The 27,835-nt window shown below is 45.8% G+C and overlaps 1 protein-coding gene across 13 annotated transcripts in view; it reads left to right on the top strand.

Annotated features, from left to right (window-relative positions):
* LOC142590575 (uncharacterized) overlaps positions 1 to 27,835 on the top strand; it is a 95,376-nt gene that overhangs the window by 13,003 nt on the left and 54,538 nt on the right. For 8 of the 13 annotated variants that reach the window (XM_075702877.1, XM_075702868.1, XM_075702865.1 and 5 more), the window contains one exon: positions 23,451 to 23,552. The exons of the other annotated variants lie outside the window; for them this stretch is intronic. In XM_075702877.1, the coding sequence (XP_075558992.1) occupies positions 23,451 to 23,552 (102 nt within the window). The remainder of the gene's footprint in view (positions 1 to 23,450; positions 23,553 to 27,835) is intronic. 13 annotated transcript variants of the gene reach the window in all.

Below are 27,835 nucleotides of genomic sequence, written 5' to 3'. Positions count from 1 at the left end.
GGGTACCCAGCCTGAAAAACAAACGCATTCACCTTGACTTTGATGTTCCAGTCCATGAGATTGTCTACTAAGTCTAGTGAATTAATTTCCAGACTGTTTTTCAAGGTCCTCCAAAGTACGACACACGTTCATCACAAAGGACAGCATCCTTACGAAAAATCCCGCGCGTCCTATTCGCCAGCATGCTTACAAAGTGCCACCAGTGGAAAGGGGAGCAAAGAACCTCTTCGTGAAAGAGGTGCTCCAAGACGACGGCATCCAGCCGCCCAAAAGTACGAGGGCCTCGCCCTTAGTGATACAAAGCTAAAAGGGCAACCACACTACGCTTCTGTGTAGATTGCATAAAGTTTAACCGTGACACCAAACGCTATGTTTATCTTTAACTACGCATATACGAATTGAATTTTGGGGTTTTACATGCGAAAACCACGATTTCAATATTAGGCACGCTGTAGTGAGGGATTCTGGATTAATTTTGACACCCAGATTAACATGCCCCCATTGCACAGTACACGCGCGTTTTTCCCCTTCGCTCCTATCAAAATGCAACAGCGGCGGCCGGGATTTAATCCCGCAACCTCGTGCTCAGCAGCGGAACCCCATACTCGCTAAGCCAACGCTGCGGGCACGCATCGACGAGGCATTGGATCGCCTACATCATGGCAAGTTTTTTTTGTTCGTTGGATCTTACGTACGGGTATTTGCCAAATCGAAATAAATGAACAGGACCGTGAGGAGAGTTGGCAGTCACTTTAGCATACAACAGAAAGGATGGAGGCAAAAGCCTGCGCGCCACCAAACATCGTGGGTGCGAGTGCCTCAACTACATCAACCTCAATGTACAGTTGCTCAAATAACACCAAAGGTCGTGAGTTCGGTTGCCTTCAGTAACTCTATCTTAATTAGCTGTGTCTTACTTAACAATAAATGTTGTGGGTCCAACTCACGACCTTCGCGATGTCAATTGGGATCCCACTTGAACATATGATAGGTTTGCCCATATCATCAAGTTCAGTCGTGGGTTCGAATGCCTTAATTAACGTCGCCTTAATTAACAGTAAAGGTTGTGAGATCGACTCCGACCGAAAGTCATGGGTTCAACTTTAGACATGAACTCTAGACTCATGATACCGATTGGAACTCAAATAGGAGATATGGCCGGTTCATCCATATAACCAAGTTGGTTCGCTTGAAGCGTGATCCCATATGCCGTCCAACCGATTTTTCGACCAATGATCGATCAAAGGCTTTCGACATGAAAACAGTTCCGGTGACACCTGACGGGCCTAAGAGCGCAATGTTCTCTCCCTATGCCTTTGCACCGCGCTTACCACCTTCCAGCAGCTGATGAACACCGTCCTTACTGAACTCTAGGGGTAAATCTGCCTCGTATATTTGGACGATCGTCGTGTTCTCGAACCAATTTTACGAACATCTCGCACCACACAACAGCGTCCTCGCTGCTATCTATACTGCCGACTTCATCATCAAATCAGGGAAATTGACAGTGGCGTTTCACTTCGTAAACGCGAGTGACGCGCAGCGTATGGCTGCTATAGCGCACACGACGCTATCGGCCCTAGTGCGCCTAGACGCCTACCCTGTCCGCATCGCAGGTCGTATTCAAGACAAGGCTGGCGTGGCCACGCCGTACCCAGCAGGCACTGGAGTAGAAGGCCCCATTGTAAACACTGGCTTACTATTTAATTTACCTAGCATAGTCTGAGACCACAAATGCAAACATGAATACTTTACACTCGATGACTGTGGACACTCGCTGTCAAAACGCTGGCGTGAGGAATATCGGCAGCAGCAGCGAGCGAAGTGACCTTCGTGCTGTCTGTCGCCTCAACGTAAACTGAGTGGTGAGAACACAGCGTACGCAAAGCTGCGATTCATCAGACCATCTAGACTGTGCCCCTAAAGCGGATCGTTTCCAAGATGAAGCCCGCGTGAACGCGCGCAACATCGCGTTGAGACAGTACGGTGGTACTGCTGGCAGGGTATTACCATTCAGTACAGTATGGTGGCATGGTGGTAGGCGGAGCATAAGGCGAGCAACATTGCAACAGAGGACGTCAGCCAGAAAGAAAGATAGGCTGAGGTAATTTCATCAGCTGTCGCAATGTAAAATTAACCTGCTTTGAGTAACTACTGAGGATAGAAAAGAAATCTGGAACGAAACAATTTATGGTAACTCAAAGGAAACTCATTACTTTTCGAGGCGAGATCAGATGCCTTAGAACATGCACTTATAAAGCCATATACAAGGAAGAAGCATTTGCTTACTGCGGTAAAGCAGGGACAGCGATGGAGAATATATTATTAGAATGTGAAGATATCTGCATAGCGGTAGATTTAGGCACTTCTGGCCTCCGTGAAGCCCAGAGCTTCAGTGAGAGCAGGAGAGAGTAAATATGTCCGCGATATAGTTTATTAAGACGTGGTTGGAAATTTGGTTGAAGAAAGTAGGGAAATGAGAAACAACGGAGATGCGCATGAAAAAACTTTCCAATTGGGGCGGCGAAAGTTTGGTGATTATTATTATTATTATTATTATTATTATTATTATTATTATTATTATTATTATTATTATTATTATTATTATTATTATTATTATTATGAAGCCTCAGTTAATGACACAAACGCACTGAGGGGGATAGGCCACGAATCGGGTGGTAATATGAATAAATAAATAAAATAAAATAAATTGGTTAATAAATAAATAACACGAAAAAAGAAAGGAAAACAACTAATCCAAGATGCAAAATAACCTATGAATACATGAGATAAAGTATTGATCAATACTATAGTAAGTCTTGCGTTGATAGGAATGTTAAAAGAAGGATATACTTATACTTGAGTAAGGTAAATTGTGAATAATAATAGTGAGATTCGAACTGTGAATTTGTGCTTTTACTTTTCGAATTTTCTAAACTGCAGTAGAAATAAATGAATTCTTTAAACTAAAAGCTATTAACAAGGCATTCTTTTTGTGCCACATAGAAAATTATAAATGGCTAGGCAAATGTTCCTGTGGCTGTATCCCAAAACTGTTGCTCCAACGGAGAGTATAACAGTGCTGCTTAAAGGTAATCCTAAATTTTGAAGTGGAATTCCTAGACAAAGTTTTCGATGAGTAGAAAACCGCCGGCAGGATAATAAAAAATGATCTATAGTTTCTGGTTCATTGCAGAGGTAGCATAGAGGGGATACCGCCATACCAGATCTGTGCAAGTAAAAATTAAGTGTTGGAATACGGCAACGCAGCCTAGTAAATAAAACTTCAAATTTCCGGTTAGGACACCATTGCCCGTTCCAAGAATAGCTTAAGTGTAAGAAATCTGAAGATTTCGCTAATCATAGAGCTGTTTTGTCCTCGCTCAAAGAAAATTGCCGATGTCTGGCTGCAGTAATGTGCGCAGTTGCCGGCAGCACAAATAGCACAGGACCTGCTAAAGAAGCTCGTGCTAAGGAATCGGCTATTTCATTAATGTGAATGTCTCGGTGGCCAGGGACCCATACTATATGCACTAAACTTAAGTGAGGTGGAGCTAATGAATAAAACCTGTTTCCGGTTGTCGACTTTATAGACGCAGCAAGTGCGCTGCATACAGATAGAGAATCTGTGACGATAATAACTCTTGTAATATGAATGGGTAATTTCCGCAAGGCAAGAACTATTGCGAGAAGTTCGGCATGAAAAAATGATGTGTAATCTAGTAGGCGAAGTGAAAAAGACCAATTCAGGGATGGTGACTAGATACCCACACCTGCCTTCTCTTCACACGAAGAAGCATCGGTCGCTATTACGTTTATTTTGAAACGGGCCAAATAATATTGTAAACGGTCATTCAAATATGTTGTGGACAGAAATTTCGCATTGGGTGGAGAAATGTCTGCAAATTCAATTTTGAGCGACCCCGGAGACCTATGGAGCGGAATTATTTCTCTAAGGCGAACATTTAAAGGTGCTAATTGTGCTTGCACAAATACAACTTGCGGGTTATGGAACCGTGACCATGTGGTCTCAAGAAATTGACTTGGTTCACTAATAAATGCATATTGTCCGCGTCGTCGCGAAAAATCATAAGCTCTTAAGTAGGTTCGAACCGCAAGCATGTGGAATCGTGTGTGAAGAGTAGGTAGGCGCGCTTCCTGGTATAATACATGATTAGCAACGAATTTAGGAAGACCTAAACATAGTCGAAGAGCTTCTCTTTCTAACAGAACAGGGGGCCTTAATTTATATTTTGCACTTCCGGAGAACAAAATACAACCAAATTCTAAAATCGGTCGTACATACATACGATAAATCATAATTAATGTGTCACTTCTCATACAAGAGCGTCGGTTACTGATTCTACGTAGTAAACCTAGGGCTCGTGTCGCCTTCGTTCCAAGATTTTCCATGTGAGAACGCCAGTGCAGTTTTCCGTCGTATGTGATACCCAAGTATTTAAGCGACTCTACCTGACGAATGGTTGGTTCTCCGTTCATATACTAATGATAACTGTAACGGCCCGGAAAGCGGAAAAACAAGGACTGCACTTTTGTTTACGTTTAGTGACAGGTGCAAGTTGTGAAGCCACGTCTGTAGAATACAGAGGTACGTTTTCAAAGACACGTTAAGGGAATTGATGTCTCTAGCTGTCGCGAAAAATGCAATGTCATCTGCATAGACATACAGATTCACATCCTTGTGCAGTGCTACTGAACTCGTCAACAGGTTAAATAGTATAGGAGGCAGAACAGCCCCCTGGGGCACCCCTCTTGTCTGATCGAACATTCTTGAAGAAAAGCCGTTTATAAAACAACAAAATTTTCTGTTTCTTAGAAATTCAAAAATCCATGCCGTTATATATTTCGAAAAATTGTAGGACTGTAATGTGTCCAGCAGTAGAGAGTACTGAACGCTGTCATACGCTTTTGCTATGTCAAGTGTCACTAAAGCGCTAACTTCTTTTCTATGCTGAGCAAGTTGGATGCGGCTTTCCAAATCTACACGCGCACATCAAATGGAGAGACCGGGCCGGAAACCTATTTGACTTGGGCTCCGTAATGAATTTTCAGATATATGATCCATTATGCGATCATATAAAACTCTTTCAATTAGTTTTACCATATTTGACGTAAGAGAGATAGTCCTAATGTTGTCAAGGTTGTAGCCAGCTCTTTGTTTTTTAAGCAGTGGAATAACTTTGGCTGTCCTCCATTCTGGTGGAATCCAAGCATTTTTAGAGAATAATTAACTGCGTTAAGAATGTCATCCGAAGACATTTCAAACAACATTTTTAGCATGGCATTCGAAATGCCGTCAGTGCCTGAAGCTGAGGCAGGCAGACATCTAAGGACATTATAAAGCTCTGACACTGTGACCTCCACGAAGTCATCGGCGATGGGAGGCCTTAGTGGACCATTCGGCAAACGTGATGTTAAGCGTTGCGCTAAGCCCTTTCCTATGAATTTTAAAGAGGCAGATAACTCGCGTGGTGAAAGTATTATCGATTCCGTATTCTCTGGTGTTGGCATGAATTTTCTATATCGAAGGAATCTGAACAGAGCTTTTTTGTTGCTAGGCTTGGAGAGGAATTCATGAAGCTTTTCGTCATACTCGTGTGTGGCATTCGGAACTGTTTTCTTGAACGCAGTAGCTGCGAATTTATAATTACTCTAGTTACTAGGGCACTGATTGTAAAGTAATTTCGCCCACTCGGCTTTTCGTCTTCTATATTCCCGCGTGCAAACCGAATTCCACCAAGCATAGGTAATACTTTTGCTTATCTTCACATTAAATTGGGACTTTTTAAAGGAATTTTTACTACTGCGCAAAGCCTCATGGCTTTGATGTCATTCGGTAGCGCTTTCTGGGAATTGAGGACCGTTTTCAAGATACTCTGAAATTTCTGGTAATTGACAAAAGTACGCGTCTGAGACTCCAGGGAAATAACAGGGCGGACAATGTCAAACATAATAGGGAGATGGTCGCTATTTGAAGCTGAGTCGACAGTAGACCAGGAAGTTACGGAAATTCCTGAACTGGCAAATGTTAGATCCAATGCTGATTTAGAAAGACCCTGAATAAAGGTAGCTGACTTCGTGTTTAAGCAAAACAAAAATTTTGAATTATTGCCCAGTCGGATAATCGCTTTCCACATGAGTTCGTTATGAAACCCCAAGACACATGATGCGAATTAAAGTCTCCGGCTATCACAATTTCTTTCCTACAAGAGTTGACAACGGTATCGAGGAAACGAGTATCATGCACGCCTGTGGGAAAATATGTATTAACTAAGGAAAATGGAAAACAACCAGGAATAGTTACATCTACTACTAGTATCTCACACTCCGTATACGTATACTGGTAGGAAATTTCTACTTTGTGGCATATTTTAGTTGATATCAAGAAAACAAGTCCTCCGCCTCTTGATTGACGGTCCAATCGAAATAAAGGAAAATTTTTATATAAAAATCTTGGCCATTGGAGAGCCAAGTTTCCTGCAAAAGAATAATGTCGGCAGAAAGTTGTGAGCAAGAATATATTAAATCAGTAGCTGCAGAAATTATGAAACGGTAGTTCCACTGTAATACCTTTAACTAACCTATGATGAATTAATGCCTGCTTTAGAAACCGCTTGCTCTAACATACTGTGTTTTAAAAAAATCTTTCTTCGAAACACTGTCTTTACCGTACTTTGTTCGTCTTGATTGAGGGTCAGAGCTGGAAGAAGTAGGATTAGAATCTGACTTGGAAAGACTATCTTTCGCAAACTTTTTGGTTTTTCAGTGCGGGACAGAGATCGATGAGTTATCGTTAGGTGATCTTGTGCGTTTAAGAGTCAGGAGGTCTATTTCTACATCCTGTTTTTTTTCCGACACTGATCCAGGTAAGCCTCCGTTGTAGGTCTGCTGAGTTGAAGTTGATCGGCTCGCACTTTCTGCGTCTTGTCGAATAATTGATGAGGGATTCATTAGTTGTTCAGCATTCAACGTTAGGGTCTGCGTAATAATCTGCGAGCTAACATTAGAACTCGCTAAAGGAGTGAAAAGCTGAATCATTTGTGATGTCAACACTTGAGCTGGTGTCTCCGACAGGTTTGATGTTAGTCGTTCCGTAGCTTTTGACAACGCCTTTTCGACCGCTGTCTCAATAGAATCGGAAAGGGCTGAGTCTGCAACCATTTGCTGACGGGCTGTCACTCCTTCGTATCCCTTAGACGTCCCCTGGACCTCAACAACAGCGTCACGGCGTGAGCAACGTCTCATTTCAATTAAATCTACAATTTGCATTTCCTGTGATCTTGAGGGACAGTTCGAGTAGTTGGCAGAATGACCACCACCACAGAGACATTTCTCTTCTTCGGAGGAACAATCACTAAAACTGTAGCTGTTTCCACAAGCACGGCAGCGGGGTGCAGATCTGCAGCCTCTGACACTGTGGCCAAATCGCCAACACTTGTTACATTGCAGAATGCGTGGAGCTAGAGCTTCTACCTTGTAAATTAGGGGCCAGGCCTTAATTTCTGTTGGCCGCATCGTTCCAGCAAATGTAACTATGACTGACACTGTTGGTATCTTCTTATTGTCAATCACTCGACTGCACCGGTAAACGGAGATGACGTCAGCCACCGAGAACATTTCTAAAATCTCCTCAGGGGTTAAAGTGACGTCCACCCCTCGTAAAATGCCTCTAGAGCATGCGAGATATGGTGGTAGAAAAGAGCTCACCGGATGGGAAGCGAATGTGGAACAATTCAGCAGTTCTTTGACACTGGTGTGGTCTGGCGAGCAGCAGAGTATGCCACCTCTGCCGAACTGACGAACCTCTGTGATTTGACGGAAGTGGGGTGAGGCCTTCTGCAATTCGCCCTGAATCGTTTTTGGGTTTTTCATATTGATCGTACCGCCTTCGGTCACATGTCACATGTCATGGCCACAGGAACAGTGCCGGCTCCACTACTAAGAAAAAACTCAAGCGGCAGCTCCTGAGGAGCTACAGACGCTAACCACGGGGAAGCCCCGTAGCCAGGTGATGCTACAGACATCCAGCAAGGCTAACATAAAAACTCATCAGAAGAAATATATATATATATATATATATATATATATATATATATATATATATATATATATATATATATATATATATATATATATATATATATATATATATATAAAGGTTATCTGAAATTACAAGCTGACCGAAGAAAATACCACCCGATACTTGACCTAAGCCCCCAAAGCAGGAGAAGCCGGAACCGAGGACCGCGAATCCCAAGCGCAGAGCAAGCACAGCCGCCACGTCACCCAAGCGGAGAAAAGCTTGGTGAGTGGAATTCTTCGTGGTTTTCTTTTACTTTCTTTTTTTTCTTTAACAATGGTAGGACATTAGGCAATATAGGAACAAAAGCTTGGTGTTGCAACCCACCGCCCCATTCCGAAGGCGACGCTCATAGCATCCATCCATCCATCAATCCATCCATCCATCCATCCATCCATCAATCCATCCATCCATCCATCCATCCATCCATCCATCCATCCATCCATCCATCCATTCATCCATCCATCCATTCGTCCGTCCGTCCGTCCGTCCGTCCATCCTAACATTCTTCCCTCGTGACAGCTAGTGCTCTGAGACTGCTGCTCAGACGCTGTGGCTGGGGCCGCACGGTCTGAATGCTCCAATGCGTGCTCAAAATATTCTTGAACAGTAAGTGGAGTTAATTCTTCATAAATTTATTCGTTACCCATTAGCAGCAAACATTTCAGCAGCGCAATTTCAGGCCACAATGTCAGACCTTGTGTTGAGAGTGTTAGTTTAAAGAGTATAAATGACGCTTAGCAATTTTAACATCAAATATCTGCGTTGTCGTTGCCCATAGTGCTAATTAAATGTGCAGATGAAATTTGGAGATAAACCGGAGCTAGCACAGAGGCCCAGGCGCCTTTTTCGGTCGCTTGCTTCGCGGCTTCAGACAAAAACCGCTGACTTTTACGAGCTTGGAGGTTACGCTTGTGCGTAAAACGCTACTTCGCGTTCCAAGAACTCAAATTTCTTGACATATCGTTTTCGCTAGAGGCATCCCTCGAGACCCCGATAATTTAGATGACGAAGCCGAGGTTTCAGCGCCAACAGCCTAGAAGGCAGTCCAGCGCTATCTTGGTTTGGGCACCATTTATAATAGTTTCATCGAGAAATTCTCGACATTTGTTCAGCGTCTGACACGGCTTAAGCGTGACGTCGTGCCTTTCGTTTGGGCGGAGAAGTAACAGCGGTAGTTCAATGAATTACGCCAGCGTTTGCACACTGCCACAATGCTTGCTTGTTTCGACGATGTCACAGACACAAATTAATAATGACACCAGCAATGTGGGGTTCGGCGCAATTTTTGTGCAGTAGCAAGACAGTGGTCAACGCTTCATTGCTTATGGAAGCCGCAGTCTCAACAAGGCTGAGACATACTACTCAACCACTGAAAATTAGTGTTTCGCGGTTTTGGCAATTAACAAGTTCCCAGCATGCGTGTACTGTTTAGGGACCTTAGCGATCACCACACCCTATTCTGGCTTGCCAACTTCAATGATCTTTCAGGTAGACAAGCCCGTTGAAGCTTGCGCTTACAAAAGTATGGTAACCGTTGTGCGTTCGTCTGGAAGGAAGCACAAGGAAGCTGAATGTATCTCATGCGCACCACTCCCTACGACTTTATCATGCCCTGACCAAGCCTTGTCACTTGTCGGTGTACCACTGCACTGAGCCTGAGTTGCTGCCGCTGATCGACCATCTTTAAGCAGCTGAAACTGTTTTACCTCTCTCGCTTGCGTGTGGCCTTCTCGCGCACTGTTTGCGTAAAAACGTCCTTCACAGGTAAACTGCGTAAGAGGTCTAGAAACGTACCCCTTTGTCGTATCGTCGGCGCCATGCCAATACATTTTGGAAGCCAACATTATAAGTGATGCGATGGACGCTTGACATTCAGTGAAACGTGAGCAAGGATACGCCAGAAGTATTACTGGTCCCAGCTATTTTCTCCTGTACGTGAAGACCTGCCGCGATTGCGAGCGTTGCAACGAACTCCCTATTACACCGTCCGGCTTGTTCTGCCCCGTCAACCCTCCTCAAGCACCGTTCCGACAAATAAAAATGAATCTACGTGGTCCATTCCTACTGAAATCTTGGCGCGACAGATGGGTAGTCGTTGATACCTAGTGCATAACACGGTATGCCGAAACATAAGCTATTCCGCGCGCGCAGATAAATCACAATGGAAAGGTGAGAAGGTTAACCAGGATAAGTCCGATAGGCATCTCTACATTCGGTAATAGGGAAAGTAGGTTGAAAGAGGATAAGGAAGAGAGAAGTTCGCGCAAGGGCACTATTTTGAAGCAGCCAAGGTCTTTGTCGACCACCACGTTCCACGACATGGTGGTGCACGCTCTGGTTTTATCATCGACCGCGGTGCAGCATTCCTAGCCGAGCCGATACAGGACGTTCTCCACCTGACGCATAGCTCTAACCGCAAGAGCACTGCGAATATTATTGGAACAAATCTGCTTTTAGAACTACTAGTGAAGAATAGTTTTGTTAACCTGCATTTTCTGATTCTTTTTATTATTATGACTTGTCTGTACATGTTTTGTGTTTCGTTTCACTCCCTTCTGTAACGCCTTCAGGCCTTGGAGGTACAGTAATAAATAAATGGATTAGCAAAAATTCTGAACTGTACGCTATCTGATATGCTTTTCATGTATATCGACCTAGAGCACAAGGCGCGGGACGATATTTTGCAATATGCGACTCTCTCCTATAACACTGCTGTGCAGGAGATCACACATTGTGCGCACTACAAGCTTCCCATATGTTACCGTGGACTCGTAGCAAAGTTGCTTCGCAGGTATTTCGGTCTCTATGAGTTTACGCTCCGCCTCAGTGACGAGACCTATGAAGCCGTCCCCTGCAGTTCTGACTCCGGTCCTCTCCGCCGTCGTCCTCGGGCTGAAGTTGTTCATGTGGTGGGCATGAAGGAATATTATGGGCATACGTGAACGTTCAGATTGCATGTCAGGAGATCTATTTCTGGCGTAGACTCAACAGAAACTACTTTTTCACGCGACCTAGGTGATTGCTTATTGCCTAGAGGCCATTCGACACAAGGATGTCAGGCATCCAGCACGGCAGGTAATCTTGCCCAAAGGTCAGCTTCACGACAGACGATAGAGCGCGAGGGCTGCACACTCTTTTATTGTCCGCCGTCAAAGAGACAACATCTATTCTGCCAGCCTGGGCTTTCGAACAAACTGCGTTGGGATATGTGTGCTCCACGCGAGATCCCAATCAATATGTACACCCAAGTATTTTACAAGGGCAGTATTTTGGAAAGTTTTCCATGTGTATGACAACTGAAGATGACCTCTTTCAGTAAGCTCGGACAACAGATTTCTTTCTTTCTTCTTTCTTTATTGATACTGCCGGCCCTTCCTTTAGGGCCATTACAGGAGTGCAGAAAAAATAAAACAAGTAATGTCAACACCTCTGATTTAGGCACGGCGTACAAAACATCTGAATACAATGTACAAAAACAAATAGCACTGAATATACATTGTAATAGAGCAAGCAGAAAAATTATCTTAGTTTTAGTCAGATGTACGTTGAATAAATTACTGTCAGTTCAATTTTTTGCTTTGTGGGATGCTCATTTAGCACTGAAATAGCGTATCAGAAAAGTTCCGATTGAGATAAACAGACACACAGACTTCAACTTACCGGAGTAATTTAACAGAAACAACTGTAGACAAATCGTTGACAAAAACCTTCAGTAGTGAAGCACTGTGGGACCAGGAGGTACTTCCACAATTATAAAAGAGCGATTACTAATATCTTGGCCAATAGCAACAATTTGCTGTCTGTCTCATAGCAAATCGCTCAACAATGACATAGAGCGCCAGACGCCTAATGCCACAGGTTACGTAGGGCAGGAAAATTGCAATGCTTTGCTTATATCGAGGGAATGTACACAGACTTAGTTTCTTGTGTTCGTAAGCCAGACCTAAAGCGCTCGAAGAAGCGTCTATTAAAGAGTGTGTTGAAACTTGAAACAAAACCATATTGACACGTTTATTTAACTTTATCGGGCGACCACGTTTAACAAATGTTATCGCATAAAGCAGGACGCGCCTGCATGTAAAAGAAGTTTCTGGAATGTTATCGATGGTTCCGTCCGCAGTCTTTCACCGCAACTTGTGTAATCTGATTGCATCTATGCGCGACGCGAATAGTGTAGAACTTTGTGGAAGACACGAGGGTGCCAGCGGTTAATCTGGAACATTCGACGACCGATCTATAAAAGCTGACGAGCTTGACCCGCTGATCAGATTTTCCGCGATCGCCGACCGTGTTCGCCGCTATCGTTGTGCTAGTAAGTGTAGCCGGTTTTTTTTGGGCACAGGTTCGCCCAATAAAAGTTAGTTTTGTCTTTCACAGTATTGCTACTGTGTTCTTCAACGTCACCACCACGTGACATCTGGTGGAGGGGCTTGTGCATTCATGTACCGAACGCCCCCGCAAAGCCGCGATCCAAGCCCGAAGCCCGAGGACAAAACCAACATCGCCCAAGACCAGCGTGCTAGCCGCCGACTGCAAGGACTGCCACCAGAGTACGGACTTCAACCTGAGAGGAGCAGGAAGATTGCCAGCAAGTCCACCCCAATGGCAGCCCCAGCGTCCCCCGTCGTGCTGCAGGAGCCCAGGGAGCCCCCGATGTTCCGCGGTTCAACATTCGAAGACCCGGAAACCTGGCTCGAGACGTATGAGAGGGTTGCTGCATTTACCAGCTGGAACAGCGACGACAAACTGCGACATGTCTTCTTCGCATAGGAAGACGGTGCCAGGACGTGGTTCGAGAACAGAGAAGCCACCTTAACGACCTGGCACCTTTTCCGAAGCGGATTCCTGCAGACATTCACAAGCGTGGTACGCCGAGAACGAGCCCAAGCACTACTAGAAACCCGAGTGCAGCTGCCTAATGAGACCACCGCGATTTTTACAGAAGAAATGAGCCGCCTATTTCGCCACGCGGACCCGAAAATGTCCTAGGAAAAGAAAGTCCGGCTACTGATGCGTGATGTAAACGAGGATCGTTCGCCGGTATGGTACGAAGCCCACCGAAGACTGTCGACGAGTTTCTTCGCGAGGCCACTAGCATCGAGAAGACACACCAGATGCGAAACCGGCAATTCAACCGCCGCACCAACTCTACAAACTATGCCGGGGTTCAATCACTGGCCTTCAACCACCTGTGCGAGGCTATCAGGGCAGTCTTACGAGAGGAGCTTCAGAAGATCTCCCCGTCGTCGCAGCCTCAAGTGGCCTCGATCGCTGACATTGTCAAAGATGAGGTTCAGCGGTCGCTTGGAGTTCCGGAGATGCAACCTCAATTACCGCAACTCCAGCCAGAAGCGATGACCTACGCCGCCGCTGCACGCCGTCAAGGTCCTCCTCCGCGGCCGCGCCAGGGCCCTGTAACGCCACAATTCCGTCGACCACCGCCGCCACTGCCACCAGCACGCCCACCCGTCACCCAGCGCAGCTACCCGAGGAAGACAGACGTTTGGCGCGCTCCTGACTACCGCCCGCTCAGCTACCACTGCGGAGAAGCGGGTGAGATCTATGCCGATGCCCATACCGGGAGATGGGACTCCGAGGGTTCGCCGTTAACGGGCCGCGACCACAGATTGGCGAACGGCCTCGCTATATCGCCGACTACCTCGCCGCCACTCAGTGGATCCCTCGACGACAGTCCCGTTCGCCGTCACCTGGCCGCTACCTGTCGCCGCAGCGCCGACCATACACCGGCCCAGCCCGGGGCCGCTCTGCGAGCCCATATCCGGCAAACTAAAAGCAGCAACCGATGGAGGTGCGGTTGCTGTTCGTCGAACTGACGAAGATCCTCCGCCGCCGACGAAGACGACGAAGGGACCATCTCGACGACATAATAACGACACGCCGCCGTCCCGACGAAGTCTAGAAGGAAAGAATGCGACGACGAAAGACGACCTGACGACGTCACATACCAGTACAGGTAAATGCGACGCAGTCGTGATCCGAGGCCAAGACCGACCTGTAATACAAGACAAAGAACCACCGACCTCGACGTGCTTCTCGACGGCAACGCAGTCACCACCTTAGTCAACACAGGCGCTGATTACTCCATCATGAGTGGACACATCGCCACCCATTTGAAGAAGGTTAAGACTGCATGGGAAGGCCCTCAAATTCGGACCGCTGGAGGACACCTCATAACACCGGCTGGAATGTGCACGGCAAGTATTACCATCCACGACCAGACTTACCCTGCTACCTTCGTTATCCTCCAACAGTGTTCACGAGACGTCATTCTCGGCATGGACTTCCTAAATCAACATGGCGCAGTCATCGACCTGAAGTCGAAATCGATAACGTTGTCACAAGATCAAGCGATGCCGCCGGAGAGCTGTCGTAGTCACCACGCCTTGAGTGTGCTCGAAGATCAAGTGAGCATCCCGCCGTGTTCCAGCATTGTTATTTCCGTCGGCACTGAAACACCCGCTGACGTAGAAGGCGTCATCACGGGCGACCAACATCTTCTGCTCGACCGTGAAATTTGCGTCGCAAGAGGGATCGCTGGACTCCACGGAGGGCAAGTGGAAGTTATGCTAACCAACGTCAGCCAAGAGTTCAAGCACATCAACAAGGGCACGACGATCGCATATATCGTGGAAATTCTGGAAAGCATCAATGCGTTTGTCCTCTCGGATTCTGCTGTATCTACCCCGACGACAGCAGTTCCCGAGCCAGACTTCGACATAAATCCAAGTCTCCCCACGATTAAGCAACAACAGCTCAGAAGTCTATTTCGAAGATACAAAGAGTGCTTTTCAACGTCATCAAGGATTCGACGAACCGCAGTCGAAAAGCATCGCATAATAACCGAAGAATGCACTCGACCTTTCTGCCAGAGCCCATACCGAGTTTCGACGCGAGAACGTCAAGATATAAGGCACCAAGTCGACGACATGCTGCGCGACGACACCACCCAGCCGTCCAAAAGCCCGTGGGCATCTCCTGTAGTCTTGGTGTAAAAAAAAAGGACGGAACGCTACGTTTCTGCGTCGATTATCGTCGTCTGAACAAGATCACGAAGAAGGACGTATACCCCCTCCCACTGATATACGACGCATTGAATCGGCTTTGCAACTCTAAATACTTCTCGTCAGTGGACCTCAAGTCTGGCTATTGGCAAATAGAAGTCGACGAAAGGGATCGCGAAAAGACGGCCTTCATCACCCCAGACGGCCTCTACGATTTCAAGGTTATGCCATTCCGACTGTGCTCGGCGCCTGCAACGTTCCAGCGCGTGATGGACACGGTTTTAGCAGGATTGAAGTGGCAGACCTGTTTCGTTTACTTGGATGACGTCGTCGTCTTCGCCGGACATTTCGACGATCACCTGAGGCCGCTTGCGACACTATTAGAGGCCATCAAGACATCACGGCTCACTCTGAAGCCGGAAAATTTCCGCTTCGCTTATGATGAGCTTCTTTTCCAAGTCCACGTAATCAGAAAATCTGGTGTCCGCCCAGACCCGCAAAAGACAGCTGCCATCCCACAGTTCCCGCAACCCATCGACAAGAAGGCAGAGTGTAGATTCCTTGGCATGTGTGCCTCCTACAGGCGCTCTGTTAAGGACTTTTCACGCATCGCTGAGCCGTTCACACATCTAACTAAATGTGATGTTGAGTTCAAGTGGGAAACGTCGCAAGCCGACGCATTTGAAGAACTCAAACGACGCATGCAGTCGCCGCCGGTACTTGCGCACTTCCACGAGTACGCCGATACAGAAATTCTTACTGACGCCAGTAGCCTAGGCATCGGTGCCTTTCTAGTCCAGAGGAGAAACGGAGTCGAACAGGTGATAGCTTACGCTAGACGGTCGCTGTCAAAAGCGGAAGGCAACTATTCTACGACCGAAAAGGAATGCCTCGCCATCGTTTGGGCTACAGTTAAATTTCGTCCTTAACTATATGGCAGGCCATTCAAAGTCGTCAGCGACCATCACGCGTTGTGTTGGCTAGCGAATATAAAGCATCCTTCAGGACGACTGGCGTGGTGGATCCTCAGACTACAAGAATACGACATCACTGTAACCTACAAGTCCGGACGAAAACACTCCGATGCCGATTGCCTATCAAGCGCCCCCATTTGACCCGCCACCGCAAGATGACGAGAATGACGACGCATTCCTTGGAATGATAAGCGTGGAAGACTTCGCTGAACAGCAACGGGCAGACCCGGAGCTAAAAGGCCTCGTCGAATATTTGGAAGGGCACACCGACGTTGTCCCGAGGGCATTTAAGCGCGGATTATCCTCCTTCCCTCTTGAAAACAATCTACTCGTGAAGAAAAACTTCGCACCAGTCCGCGCCAACTACCTTCTTGTTGTTCCGTCGGCGCTGCGTCCAGACGTACTGGGCGCCCTACATGATGATCTGACCGCCGGGCACCTCGGCTTCTCCTGGACGCTATCGAGGATACAAGAAAGGTATTACTGGCCGCGCGTAACAGCCGACGTCACCCGTTATGTCTAGACATGCCGAGACTGTCAGCGACGCAAGACACCACCGACAAGGCCAGCGGGACTACTACAGCCGATCAGGCCTCCTTACCGATCTTTTCAGCAGATCGGGATGGGCTTGTTGGGACCGTTTCCGATTTCAATTTCCGGAAAAAAGTAGATCGTCGGTGCGATGGACTATCTCACCCGCTTCGCTGAAACTAAAGCTCTACCGAAAGGCAGCGCAGCCGAAGTGGCGAAATTTTTCGTCGAGAACATTCTGCTGTGACATGGTGCTCCAGAAGTCCTCATCACCGACAGAGGAACGGCTTTTACAGCAGAGCTCACGCAAGCCATTCTGCAATACAGCTAGACAAGTCACAGGAGGACAACTGCCTACCATCCGCAGACGAATGGTCTCACGGAGCGCCTGAACAAGACCCTCGCCGACATGCTAGCAATGTACGTCGACGTCGAGCACAAGACGTGGGATGCGATCCTGCCGTACGTAACATTCGCTTACAACACGGGTGCGCAAGAAACAACACAGATTACGCCATTTAAGCTGATTTACGGCAGGAACCCGACGACGACGCTCGACGCCATGCTACCGCACTTCAGTGACGAGGAATATCTTGACGTCGCTACCTATCTCCAGAAAGCCGAATAAGCCCGACAGCTCGCCCGCTTACGGATCAAGAACCAGCAGCGCACCTACAGCCGACGCTGCAACCTCCGACGACGCTTCGTCGAGTACCAGCCCGGCGACCGTGTTTGGGTGTGGACTCCGATACGCCGACGAGGACTCAGTGAGAAACTACTCCGACGATATTTAGGATCCTACAAGGTCATCCGACGTATTGGCGCTCTGAACTATGAGGTCGTGCCGGACGGAATTTCGCATTCACAGCGGCGCCGCGCACGATCTGAAGTTGCCCACGTGGTGCGCCTTAAACCCTTTTACGGGCGCTGACGAACTTCCTTATTTTGTTGTTTTCTTTGCTACGAGTTCCTTGTTTATTACTTTAGTTCGTTTGCAGCATCGGGTCGATGCCTTTTAAGAGGGGAGTAATGACACGTGTACTTAACTTTATCGGGCGACCACGCTTAACAAATGTTATCGCACAGCGTAGGACGCGCCTGCATGTAAAAGAAGTTTCTGGAATGTTATCGATGGTTCTGTCCGCTGTCTTTCACCGCAACTTGTGTAATCTGATTGCATCTATGCTCGACGCGAATTGTGTAGAACTTTGTGGAAGACACGCGGGTCCCAGCGGTTAATCTGGAACATTCGAAGACCGATCTACAAGAGCCGATGCGCTTGACCCGCTGATCAGATATTTGACGATCGCCGACCGTGTTCGCCGCTATTGTTGTGCTAGTAAGTGTAGCCTTTTTTTGTGGACACAATTTCGCCCAATAAAAGTTAGTTTTGTCTTTCACAGTATTGCTACTGCGTTCTTCAACATCACTACCATGTGACACTATTGTGTTGGAGACATGTTATCAGTCGTATTTAATAAGCTGCTTACTGTTACGAATATATGGCTCTTTAAGCTCTGAAATAAGGGCGGGAATATTGACAGTGACCGATAGTCTTCAACTTCCTTATGCCGACCGCCCTTGAAATTCGGAATAACCTCACCTCTTTTTTTCATGTTGAGCTATATTACTCTTTAATACGCTTTGAGGAGTGCGTATAGACCTACAAATTGGAGTAAAATTTTGATTCAACGGGACACAACATTTATTGTTTCTTGCTAGTGAAATGCGCTGACGAAGCCGAATAAGAAACGTTCTCGGGCACGGCACCCTTTCCAAGTGTATCGCCTGTGAAAGGTGATGTTGAAGAACGAAGAAACCAGTCAAGAACACAAAGGACAAGAGGACAGGTTCACACCACAACGACTGAAGCAGTCGTTGTGGTGTGAACCTGTCCTCTTGTCCTTTGTGTTCTTGACTGGTTTTTTCGTTCGAGTAAGTACCAACTGGGCCCAGATTTCAACACTTATGCAAAGTGTTGAAGAAGGCAGGAGCTATGGCGCATTGTACCCTTCCTCTTTCGTGCCCCAATAGAACGTGGTGGGGTGAGAGCGCCTTCTTCCCGTACGACCTTCGTCGGAGCACCGAGAGTGAAAAGTGCTTTGGAAAGGGGAGACGAATGGCGAGCCTCGCTGAGCGCTTCTTTAGTGCACTGCCTGTGAAATGAGCTGGCGCATTGGCGCCCGGCTCCCCCCCCCCCATCTCATCATTTAAAGTGAAAACAAAAACGAGAGAAACGAGGGAGACAATAAAAAAGTAGGAAGGCACGAGCGCCGGTCTTTGATATGAACGCTTATTGAAAGCATTACCTGTATAAATAAGTATACAAAGTCGCAGATGTGAATAAAGAAACTGAGACTATCAAAAGTGTGATGGCGAATTCAGTGGTAATATCAGCGAGGTGTAGGTACGTTTTTCAAAAAAAGCTGGGGCTTGCTGGTGAAACGGGCTGGTGAAAGGCGATTAGGAACATTGAAGCGCATTGCACATTTCCACTGTTCCGCGTGTGATAAACGTAGAGTGACTGCGTCGTATCAAGGAAATTTAGTAACTCTAGCGATGACGCACGATGCGCCCTTGTCCAAGTACGGTCCGCGGCCGCTGCCTGTTGATCCCGAAAAAATGTTTTCCCATTCGCCATTAACCACACCAGGTCATTGTGATAATTGGGTCACATAGGAGGTAGGAACACTCGCCTTCAAATTTTTTCCCAAAATGTGACGCCTTCGCCAGATGAAAAGGTGAATATCAGCAGAAAAATCAGAAATGAGGTAACCAGTGCACATAAAAAAACAATAAGGATGGAAGAATTGACCCCTTTGTTTCACCCGAGTATACCTCCAGTAGGCAACGTGTTATGGCTATTATGTGTAACCTATACCCCCAGCCCCATGTGATCATGTGGAAAACAACAATGCGCTCAAGCAAGTTGCTGTCTGGGTTTAATAGATTCTGCTTTAGGATAGGAATTGATTATAGACCATTTGGAAGGCTATGTCGTAATATAAAAATGTGCCATCGACCTAGGATGAACATTCTATAATGTGACATAATTTAGGCGTGAAAAATACAGGCGGCGTCTTGCCTGAAAATTATCTACAAAATTCCTCTTGTGCTGACGTAACGTGTGGGTTTGATTCGAGGATTTTCGATAAGATGGCGGTAGGGGCGTGTCCTAATAGCTTCCAAGATGTCCAAGTACTCGAGATAGAACAGTGATTATTGTCCGCAATATTTGTTGATAATTTAAATAGTGAAACCACTTTCCCGTTTTTATGTTGTCCAGAAATCGCAATGAATCTAACCATTTCTTAGAAAAGGTTCGTCAGTATAATTACGATATCATCGAGCGATGCTCAATAGACGAACCGCCGCGAGATCGACGAACTGGGTCTGTGCCCTTGACGCGAGCGAGGGTCAGCCTGGCTCTCTGGCTCGAGTGTAAAGAGCCTGTAAATAGCGTCTTTCGCCGGTGTCTTTCCACACGGAACATTCTGGTGGAGGTTGGCGGTCCCTGTCCTCGCCACGGAACTCTGAAGTGGTCGGTACACCGAGCTTGTCACCATGCCTCCCGGTGGTGAGCCCGCCTCTGCAACGGCATCGGCTTGTCCGACTGCTCCAGTCGTCACGGTTGCCCAGCGTCGCGACCCTGGTGTGTTCTCTGGTCTGGAAGTACATGATGTTGACGAATGGGACAAGCTTTATGAACAAACCAGCACTAATAACAGGTGGGACCCAACCATTATGCTCGCCAATGTCATCTTTTATCTCGGCGGCACCCCACGCGTGTTGCACCAAACGCATCACGACGAGATAACCGGTTGGGACAGTTTCAACGAAAAGCTACGGGAACTGTTCGGCGACTCCACTGGGCGCAAGGTTGCCACGAGAAAGGCTCTTGCGTCTCATGTTCAGACAGCTACAGAGCCAAACATATATAGTCGACGTTTTGACTCTATGCCGCAAAGCTGACGATGCTATGTCTGAAGCAGATAAAGCGGCGCATTTTCTAAAAGGCATCGCCGACGACGCTTTCAATTTGCTTTATTTCGGCAACGTCTCGACTATCGACACAATAACTAAAGAATGTCGTCGCATCGAACAAGGGAAGAGCCGCCGTATCTCACACCGCATCACGCGGCTACCCAACACTGCTGCTACATCGACATGTGAGGGTTGACCGCGTCATATTAACACCTGTGACGACGTAACCCGTATTGTTCGCCGTGAACTCGAGGTCGCCTGTTTGCCAGCTTTCTCAGCGACGCCTCCCGATCCACTAGCAACCACGATTGCGATGACTGAGGCCGTCGTCAGACAGGAATTTGAGAGCATGGGTCGGAACTCCGTGTGTTCAGCTTCTCAACCCAGCGCTCCCCAGTTTTCTAGCGGCCCCCCTCATCCCCGGCAGTCTTTTTCTGCCACATCTCGCCGCAACCCGTCCGAATGGCGTGCCCCTGATGACAGGCCGATCTGCTACCACGGCTATCGCATCGGCCAAGTCCCTCGTCACTGCCGCAACCGATGGCCACCACCTCCTCGGACATGCGCCGCCGCTTATTCCCGCACCTTTGGATCTTCTGTTCCCTGTACTACTCGCCATGAATCCACTGCCGCTGATGCTCCTGCCCCGAACATTCGCTACAGCCGCTCGCCTTCACCTTGACGCCATCAGTCTCGTTCGCCCCAACCTAACAATGAACAATACATGACGGAATTTTTCAGCTTACCACTAATAATAAGAGGACCGAGAGAAAAGTGAATGGACAAGTTGTTTATTAGGTTGGCAGTACCAGAGAAACCAGTAGCAATGCGATACAGTAAAAGATATTCATAGCTATGTGAAAATGGTGTAATTACATTTGTACCCGTACAACAGGTATTTTCAAAATGTACGTTGAGAAGGTTTGCACTGAAGCGTAAAGGCAAATGGGTTAACGGAATCCCCTACAAGAGGTACGTATTTCACAAGTTCGAAGGTATTGATGCGCCAAAATTTTCGTACATTAGTTTCCAAAATGTCTTGCAATGTGTGAAGAAAGCAAATATGAATTTGTCTATTTATTTATTTATTTATTTACAATACCTCAAGTCTGCCTCCAAGAGGGATTTTACATGATGGAAGGGCGACCATACAAATTAGCAGAAACACAATACAACTGCATTAAGCATAGTAATGGTTTAATACAATAACACAAACCAAGAAAAAGGTAAAAACTAACAAAATCGGCACATACAAAGGTTAAGAAGTAGAAAAACTGAAGAAATAAAAACGTGGAAACACCAAATATAGCGGTCGAGAAATATTGAGCGTATGTGTACAAACAGTCGCAGCAACGTTTCAGGGTATTAGACATGGGAAGCAAAAACAGGCAGACAACTCGAAAAATACATTAAGACGTAAACGAAAACATTCAAAAGATTTTGCTACAGATAATAGAAGCAGATGACGCAATCAGGGAAGTGATTACATGGCAGGCCTAAAACGCCCAGTATCAGCACGAAAAATGACGCAGGCTGGAACATCATTCCGCTTTCATAAAAGAAGGAATAAATTTGAGTAAATGTCCGAACATGGGCTGCATTCGTTGCAAGTTGCTGGAAAGCAAGGTTGCATTTGGAACTGCGAAGTTTGTTCTGTTACGACGAAAGGTATATGCGGCGATAACGAGGACGCCAGAGCAGTAAGCTACATGACAAGAACTGGACTCCAATGAGCATAACCAACTGTTAGTGTGCCACCGTGCCTACTCGGAGGAATTCAATGTCTCTCCGGAAGCGTCATCCGCTGTAGCATAAGCAGCCCAACGAAAACCAGATAGGGCTATTCAAGCTGATCGGCAAAAAAGTTCTTTACGAATATATAAACGCTTATTATGGGTGTTATACAATGGTGCATCATGATATGAGGAGTCAGCATTTTACACAATTTTTTCAATCATGCTGCAGTAATTCTTATTTTCTGCTTGCAGTGTAACAACTGACATCAAACGTCAAACTCTTGCCTTTGCTTCGTGTGGTCTACAAATTCGACTTCGCCCTTCCATCTGCTAGTCATCTGGTTAGCTGAGATGGTAGAGCGGCTGTCCCGGAAAGGCGGTGGTCCCGGGTTCCAGTCCTGGACCAGGACGAATTTTTCTTCAACTATGAGGCTTTTCTTTCGAGGAAACCCGTATGGGTTTCCTTTGTAGCAATTGCTACGAACGGACGGATGTCTGATTTTCCCTTTATTAACTCACATCTACATACTGTACGTTTCTGTTATCTTCCTGCTGCATCTAATGTCCCTCTCTGAGCGTTTCTTTTGATTCTCTTCTGCTTGTGCTGTGTAGGAAAAGGAGCTAGCTTTTGTTCAAGCATATTCGTCCAATAAAGAAGATGAAAGTTATGCCGAATGTTTCTTGGTAGTGTCATATCCCAATTAGGCCATAGTTGTCTACCGCGAGACAACGACTGAACGCTCTTTTATGTGCGCCTCAGTATAATTGTTCATTCCACCTTGAGCGAGCTGAATACAGATTTTTTTACAACCTTTGAAAACATTATATAATAATTAGCACATTGCTTTTTGCTCAGGCACGAATTTTATATAAGTACAACAAGCGTAGCATCCCGCTGACTTGAATACCTTCGTCACATTTTCAAACTTTTGTGCCGGTAGGCGTCAGGCGTACAATATTGCGAGTGATGTACACGTGCGTTATAAGTGTGCTACATGCTCACATCCACCACCAGTGCAATCCCTGCATGATTTTCTACAGCCAGATTTTTTACCGAGCTTGCCATGTGTGTTATAAGTGTAAGGACTTCTTTCCTCAGATAATCCAAGGTATCCCAACAAGAATATAGAAAAGTGCATGAGTCAAGGTTTTAAATTCAGCTGCTTCATCAAAAGTGAACACGTAACCTACAGGAGATGTGGTAAGCATCATTAAAATTTCATTGGAGAAAAGAAACTGATTGACTGATGCGCGACGCACTCTGTTCGCAGACATGACAAATCTAACTGAACAGGTTTATGAAAAATTAAGAAAAATATCTGATGGCAATAACTATAATGCAAGTTGTTTCAGCTAACATCATCCCAGCTGCTAAAATATTTGTGCAAAATTTGATTCTAAGGCCTATAGTTTTCGTTTTTCAGTCTTCTTCCCACACAAAGATAATTATTGCCTACTTACTCCCGGTAACAGAATAAACTATTCCACGAAATATCTAAGAGAGGGAAGCATTTATTAATGACAAGCAATCAAGTGTCATGTGAATGAAGAGCCATTCGCGCGACCAATTGAATCCATTGACATCTTTAAAACGATTCCAAATTTTTGTTGTTCCGAAGTTGGTAAGGTATTTTGTTTTATGTGTGTTTTTGACTGCTGAAGCTAAATGAACTTTTTATCGGACAGTGTTCGGGAATAGCTTACAGATGAGGGACCAAATTAAAATAAAATATTGTCCATTAGTGCTGTTACTCATGGATTTACAGGCCCCCTTCGTTAGCAATATATCCAGTAAAAGATATTGCTGAATTTTCGCTTCGTTAATGATTCTGCGTAAGGGCTCTTTGTGAATGCGGGCCCAGATGCAGCCGCATCAGACGATAGCAAAGTGTGGAACTATGATGTCCGTGGAGATTTCACGACAGAATGATTGAAAGGTAGGTGCACAGCGGTGCTAGTGAGATTTCCTTGATGATATTTGGACGCAAAACTGCGATATTTGCGTGCTCCGTGACCGTCATCGTCAACTGGCCCCATAGCTTGGCAAGAAAGTAACCGGCAATGACAAAAAATGGGAGCCCCATGTCAGATATTCAAACTTCAAACTGGTTAAACAACGGTTCCAGTGGAGAATGAGGGGGCGCATAGAAAGCAATAATGGCAAACGATGCAATGGGAGCTATGCAGGTCGCGAGTATGAACAATTACGACGTGTGGAGAAAAAATTATTTTTTTTATTTATTTATTTATTCGTTCATTCATACTGCAGCCTCATTGGTGTTATTGCAGGAGCGGCATGGACAACAAACATACCATCATTTATAAACAAACTTGCGTGAATTCTTTCAGTGGTGGTGAACGGATGTTGTTCTGTAAAGAATTCCAGACTTGAATTGTTCATGGAAAAAACCTGTTTCTAACAGAAACAGTGCGAGCGAAAAAGGTTGCGACATTTAGGTCGTTTTGACTCCTAGTAGAACAGGGTTTGGAAAAATTCAGATAGTTATCTAGAGAGGAGAGACGAGGAGAATCGATTAACATATGTAGGAATGTTAGGCATTCAAGTTTGAGACGCGCTGCAGGAGGAGTGAGACCAAGTAGGGGAAGAGAGACGGCAAAACGTCCTTATCATTGTATGGATTCCATGCAGCGCAGCGGTATTTGAGAATGGGACGAATGAGAGTGTTATATGTCCGCAGTGTAGTTTCTTGAGGAGGAAAATGCAGCATATGATGCAACTACCCTACATTGTTAAGGACCTTGTTACAGATGACATCAGCGTGCTTCCACCATGACAAATCGTGTGTAAGTAGGATACCGGAATATTTTAATTATAACACTATATTTATTATAATAATTTGAAGACATAGGCAAAGAAGGCAGGGCATGAGCATCCAAAGACATCAAAGCTGTTTTGAAAAAGTCGGCATTTATTTGACATGCTTTGGACCAGTTGCAGAAGACAGGCAATGAATTGCTAAGGACAACATGATCAGTTTGAGATTCAACAGTATGATATAAAGTGCAATCTTCTAGGAATAGGTGTATTTTAATTGAGTTGCGTAGGAGGAGATCATTATAAAAAAGGAATAAAAGATGACCCAGTGCGGACCCTCGAGGAACTTTTAGGAAACAGGAATAAACGGTGAGTTAGTAGAGTTGAAACGTATACATTGTGAGCTCTGGAAAAATACCCCATATACAACGAACGATGACGCATTTTATTATAGCCCATAGTTGGTGCATAAGTTTAACTTTTGAGACAGCGTCGAAGGCCTTCGCAATGTCTATAAATATAGCATCAATCTGGTAACTTATGTCTAAAGATCTGATGATATCATAATCGGATTCAGTCAGTTAGGTTAAAGAGACACTAAAGGCAAATAGTAAGTCGGCGTAGACTGTTTGCATACCTTTCCAGAAACATCGCAATAATTGTTTCGTGCCAGGAAAAGACACAGTTTACAAAAAATTGGATCTGAAGGGCCCGAATACCTTTGTCAAAATTCAAATTTCCCGCCACCCAACCGGGGGAGTGGTGACGTTGTAAACACCATTGCTGCTCTTTGCTGCCGTCAATGAGTAAGTAGAACAGCGCCCGACAGAGGGCGGCACCGAGCCAAGAAAGAGCGGTGGATTCGTCACTGCAGCTGCTTTTTGGTCAAGTGGCATGGTGCGTTTGCGCATCCCGCGACATCCCATGCAATTTGAATTCTCGGCTACTTGCAGGTTGTGCGAGTCTCGCGAGCCCGCAAAACCAGAGCAGCGCTACACGCTCCGGAAAATAGTGAAACAAGAAAGAGTGGGCGGTGCAGCGTCGAGCGAAAACGAAACCTTTCGACCGCCCGCGTTATTGTCAACAGTAATTTGAATGAGTTCCTTTTTCTAAATAAGAAAAAGAATTGGAGAAGTGCATTTTATTTAACCTTACAATACAATACAAGGATGTTTTTTGCAATGACTAGTTGAGTACTAGTGACAGAAATTAACTGAGGAGTGCTTTCGCCATCATGCAAGTGCTTGAATGTCACGGGAGGGTCTGTCGTCATGTCCTGCATTTACCTGTCCTGCTCTGTTCGCGATAATATTGACGCCTTAGAGATTACCGAGCTCTAATCTATCATTTTAGCTTGACTTGACTTGACCTGATTGAAATCTGCAGTAGGTATACCGGGATTTGGGGAAAATGCCTAAAACTGAAATTAACAGAGCATCGTGGTTACATATTCCATCAATAACATCGCATTCATAACCGACAATAAAAAGAGATGTAGTAAAAAAAAGAAGATAAAAGACTGAAGTTTGCCGAGTGAAATCCTGAGTGATCTGGTGTAGGTCGCAGGACAAAGAGATGCGGACCAACTCTCTCCTAATTGCTACTTCGTGTCCGCTCACTTTCATAGAAAACCAATCAACACCTTGAGCATGAAAATCGCCCATGCAGATAAAGTTGGATGCAGAAGTGTTATAACTGTGCAAAAATTCACTTAGATTCTGTAATCGCGCCATATTAATACCAGACGGACGGCAAATGACCCCTACTATCAAAGACATCGCAAGTTTCCCAAACTTCCAGGACAGGCTAATAATTTACCTATCCTTTATAATAGCTGCAAAGAAAATAACGTAGATTTCACCATCATCATCCCCTTCCTGTTTTATGTCCACTGCAGGACGAAGGCCTCTCCCTGCGATCTCCAATTACTCCTGTCCTGAGCCAATCGATTCCAACTAGCGCTGCCGGATTTCCTAATTTTATCGCTCCACCTAGTCTTCTGCCGTTCTCGACTGCGTTTTGCTTCTCTTCGTACTCATTCTCTAACCCTCGTGGTCCAACGGTTATTAACCGGCGCATTACCTGACCTGCCGAGCTCCATTATTTTCTCTTGATGTCAATTAGAATATTGTCTATACCCGTTTGCTCTCTGATCCAAACCGCTCTCGTTCTGTCTCTTAACGTTATGCCTAGCAATCTTCGTTCCATCGCTCTTTGCGCTGTCCTTAACTGGTTCTCTAGCTTCTTTGTCAGTCTCCAAGTCCCTGCCCCATATGTCAGCACAGGTCAAATGCACTGATTGTACACCTTCCTTTTCAATGATAATGTTAAGCTTCCACTAAGGAGCTGGCAATGACTGCCGTATGCGATCTAAACCATGTTTATTCTTCGATGAAGCCCATTTATTCTTCGATGAATGGGCTTCTCATGATAAGGTTTCGCTGTGATTAATTAACCTGGGCAAACGTACTCCTTCACAGACTCCAGAGGCTGACTGGCGATCCTGAACTCTTGTATCTTTGCCCGGCTATTTATCATCATCTTTGTCTTCTGAATATTAATCTTCAACCCTACTCTTACACTTTCTCTGGCAAGGTACGCAATCATTTGTTGTAACTCGTCTGCATTGTTGCTGAATAAAACAATATCATCGGCAAACCGAAGCTTGCTGAGATATTCGCCGTCGATTCTTACTCCTAAACCGTCCA

This window comes from Dermacentor variabilis, chromosome 8 (genome assembly GCF_050947875.1).
Source record: "Dermacentor variabilis isolate Ectoservices chromosome 8, ASM5094787v1, whole genome shotgun sequence".
Taxonomy (NCBI): Eukaryota; Metazoa; Arthropoda; class Arachnida; order Ixodida; family Ixodidae; genus Dermacentor; species Dermacentor variabilis.
The sequence above is the reverse complement of the archived record's forward strand: the minus strand, read 5'-3'. Positions and strand labels throughout refer to the sequence as shown.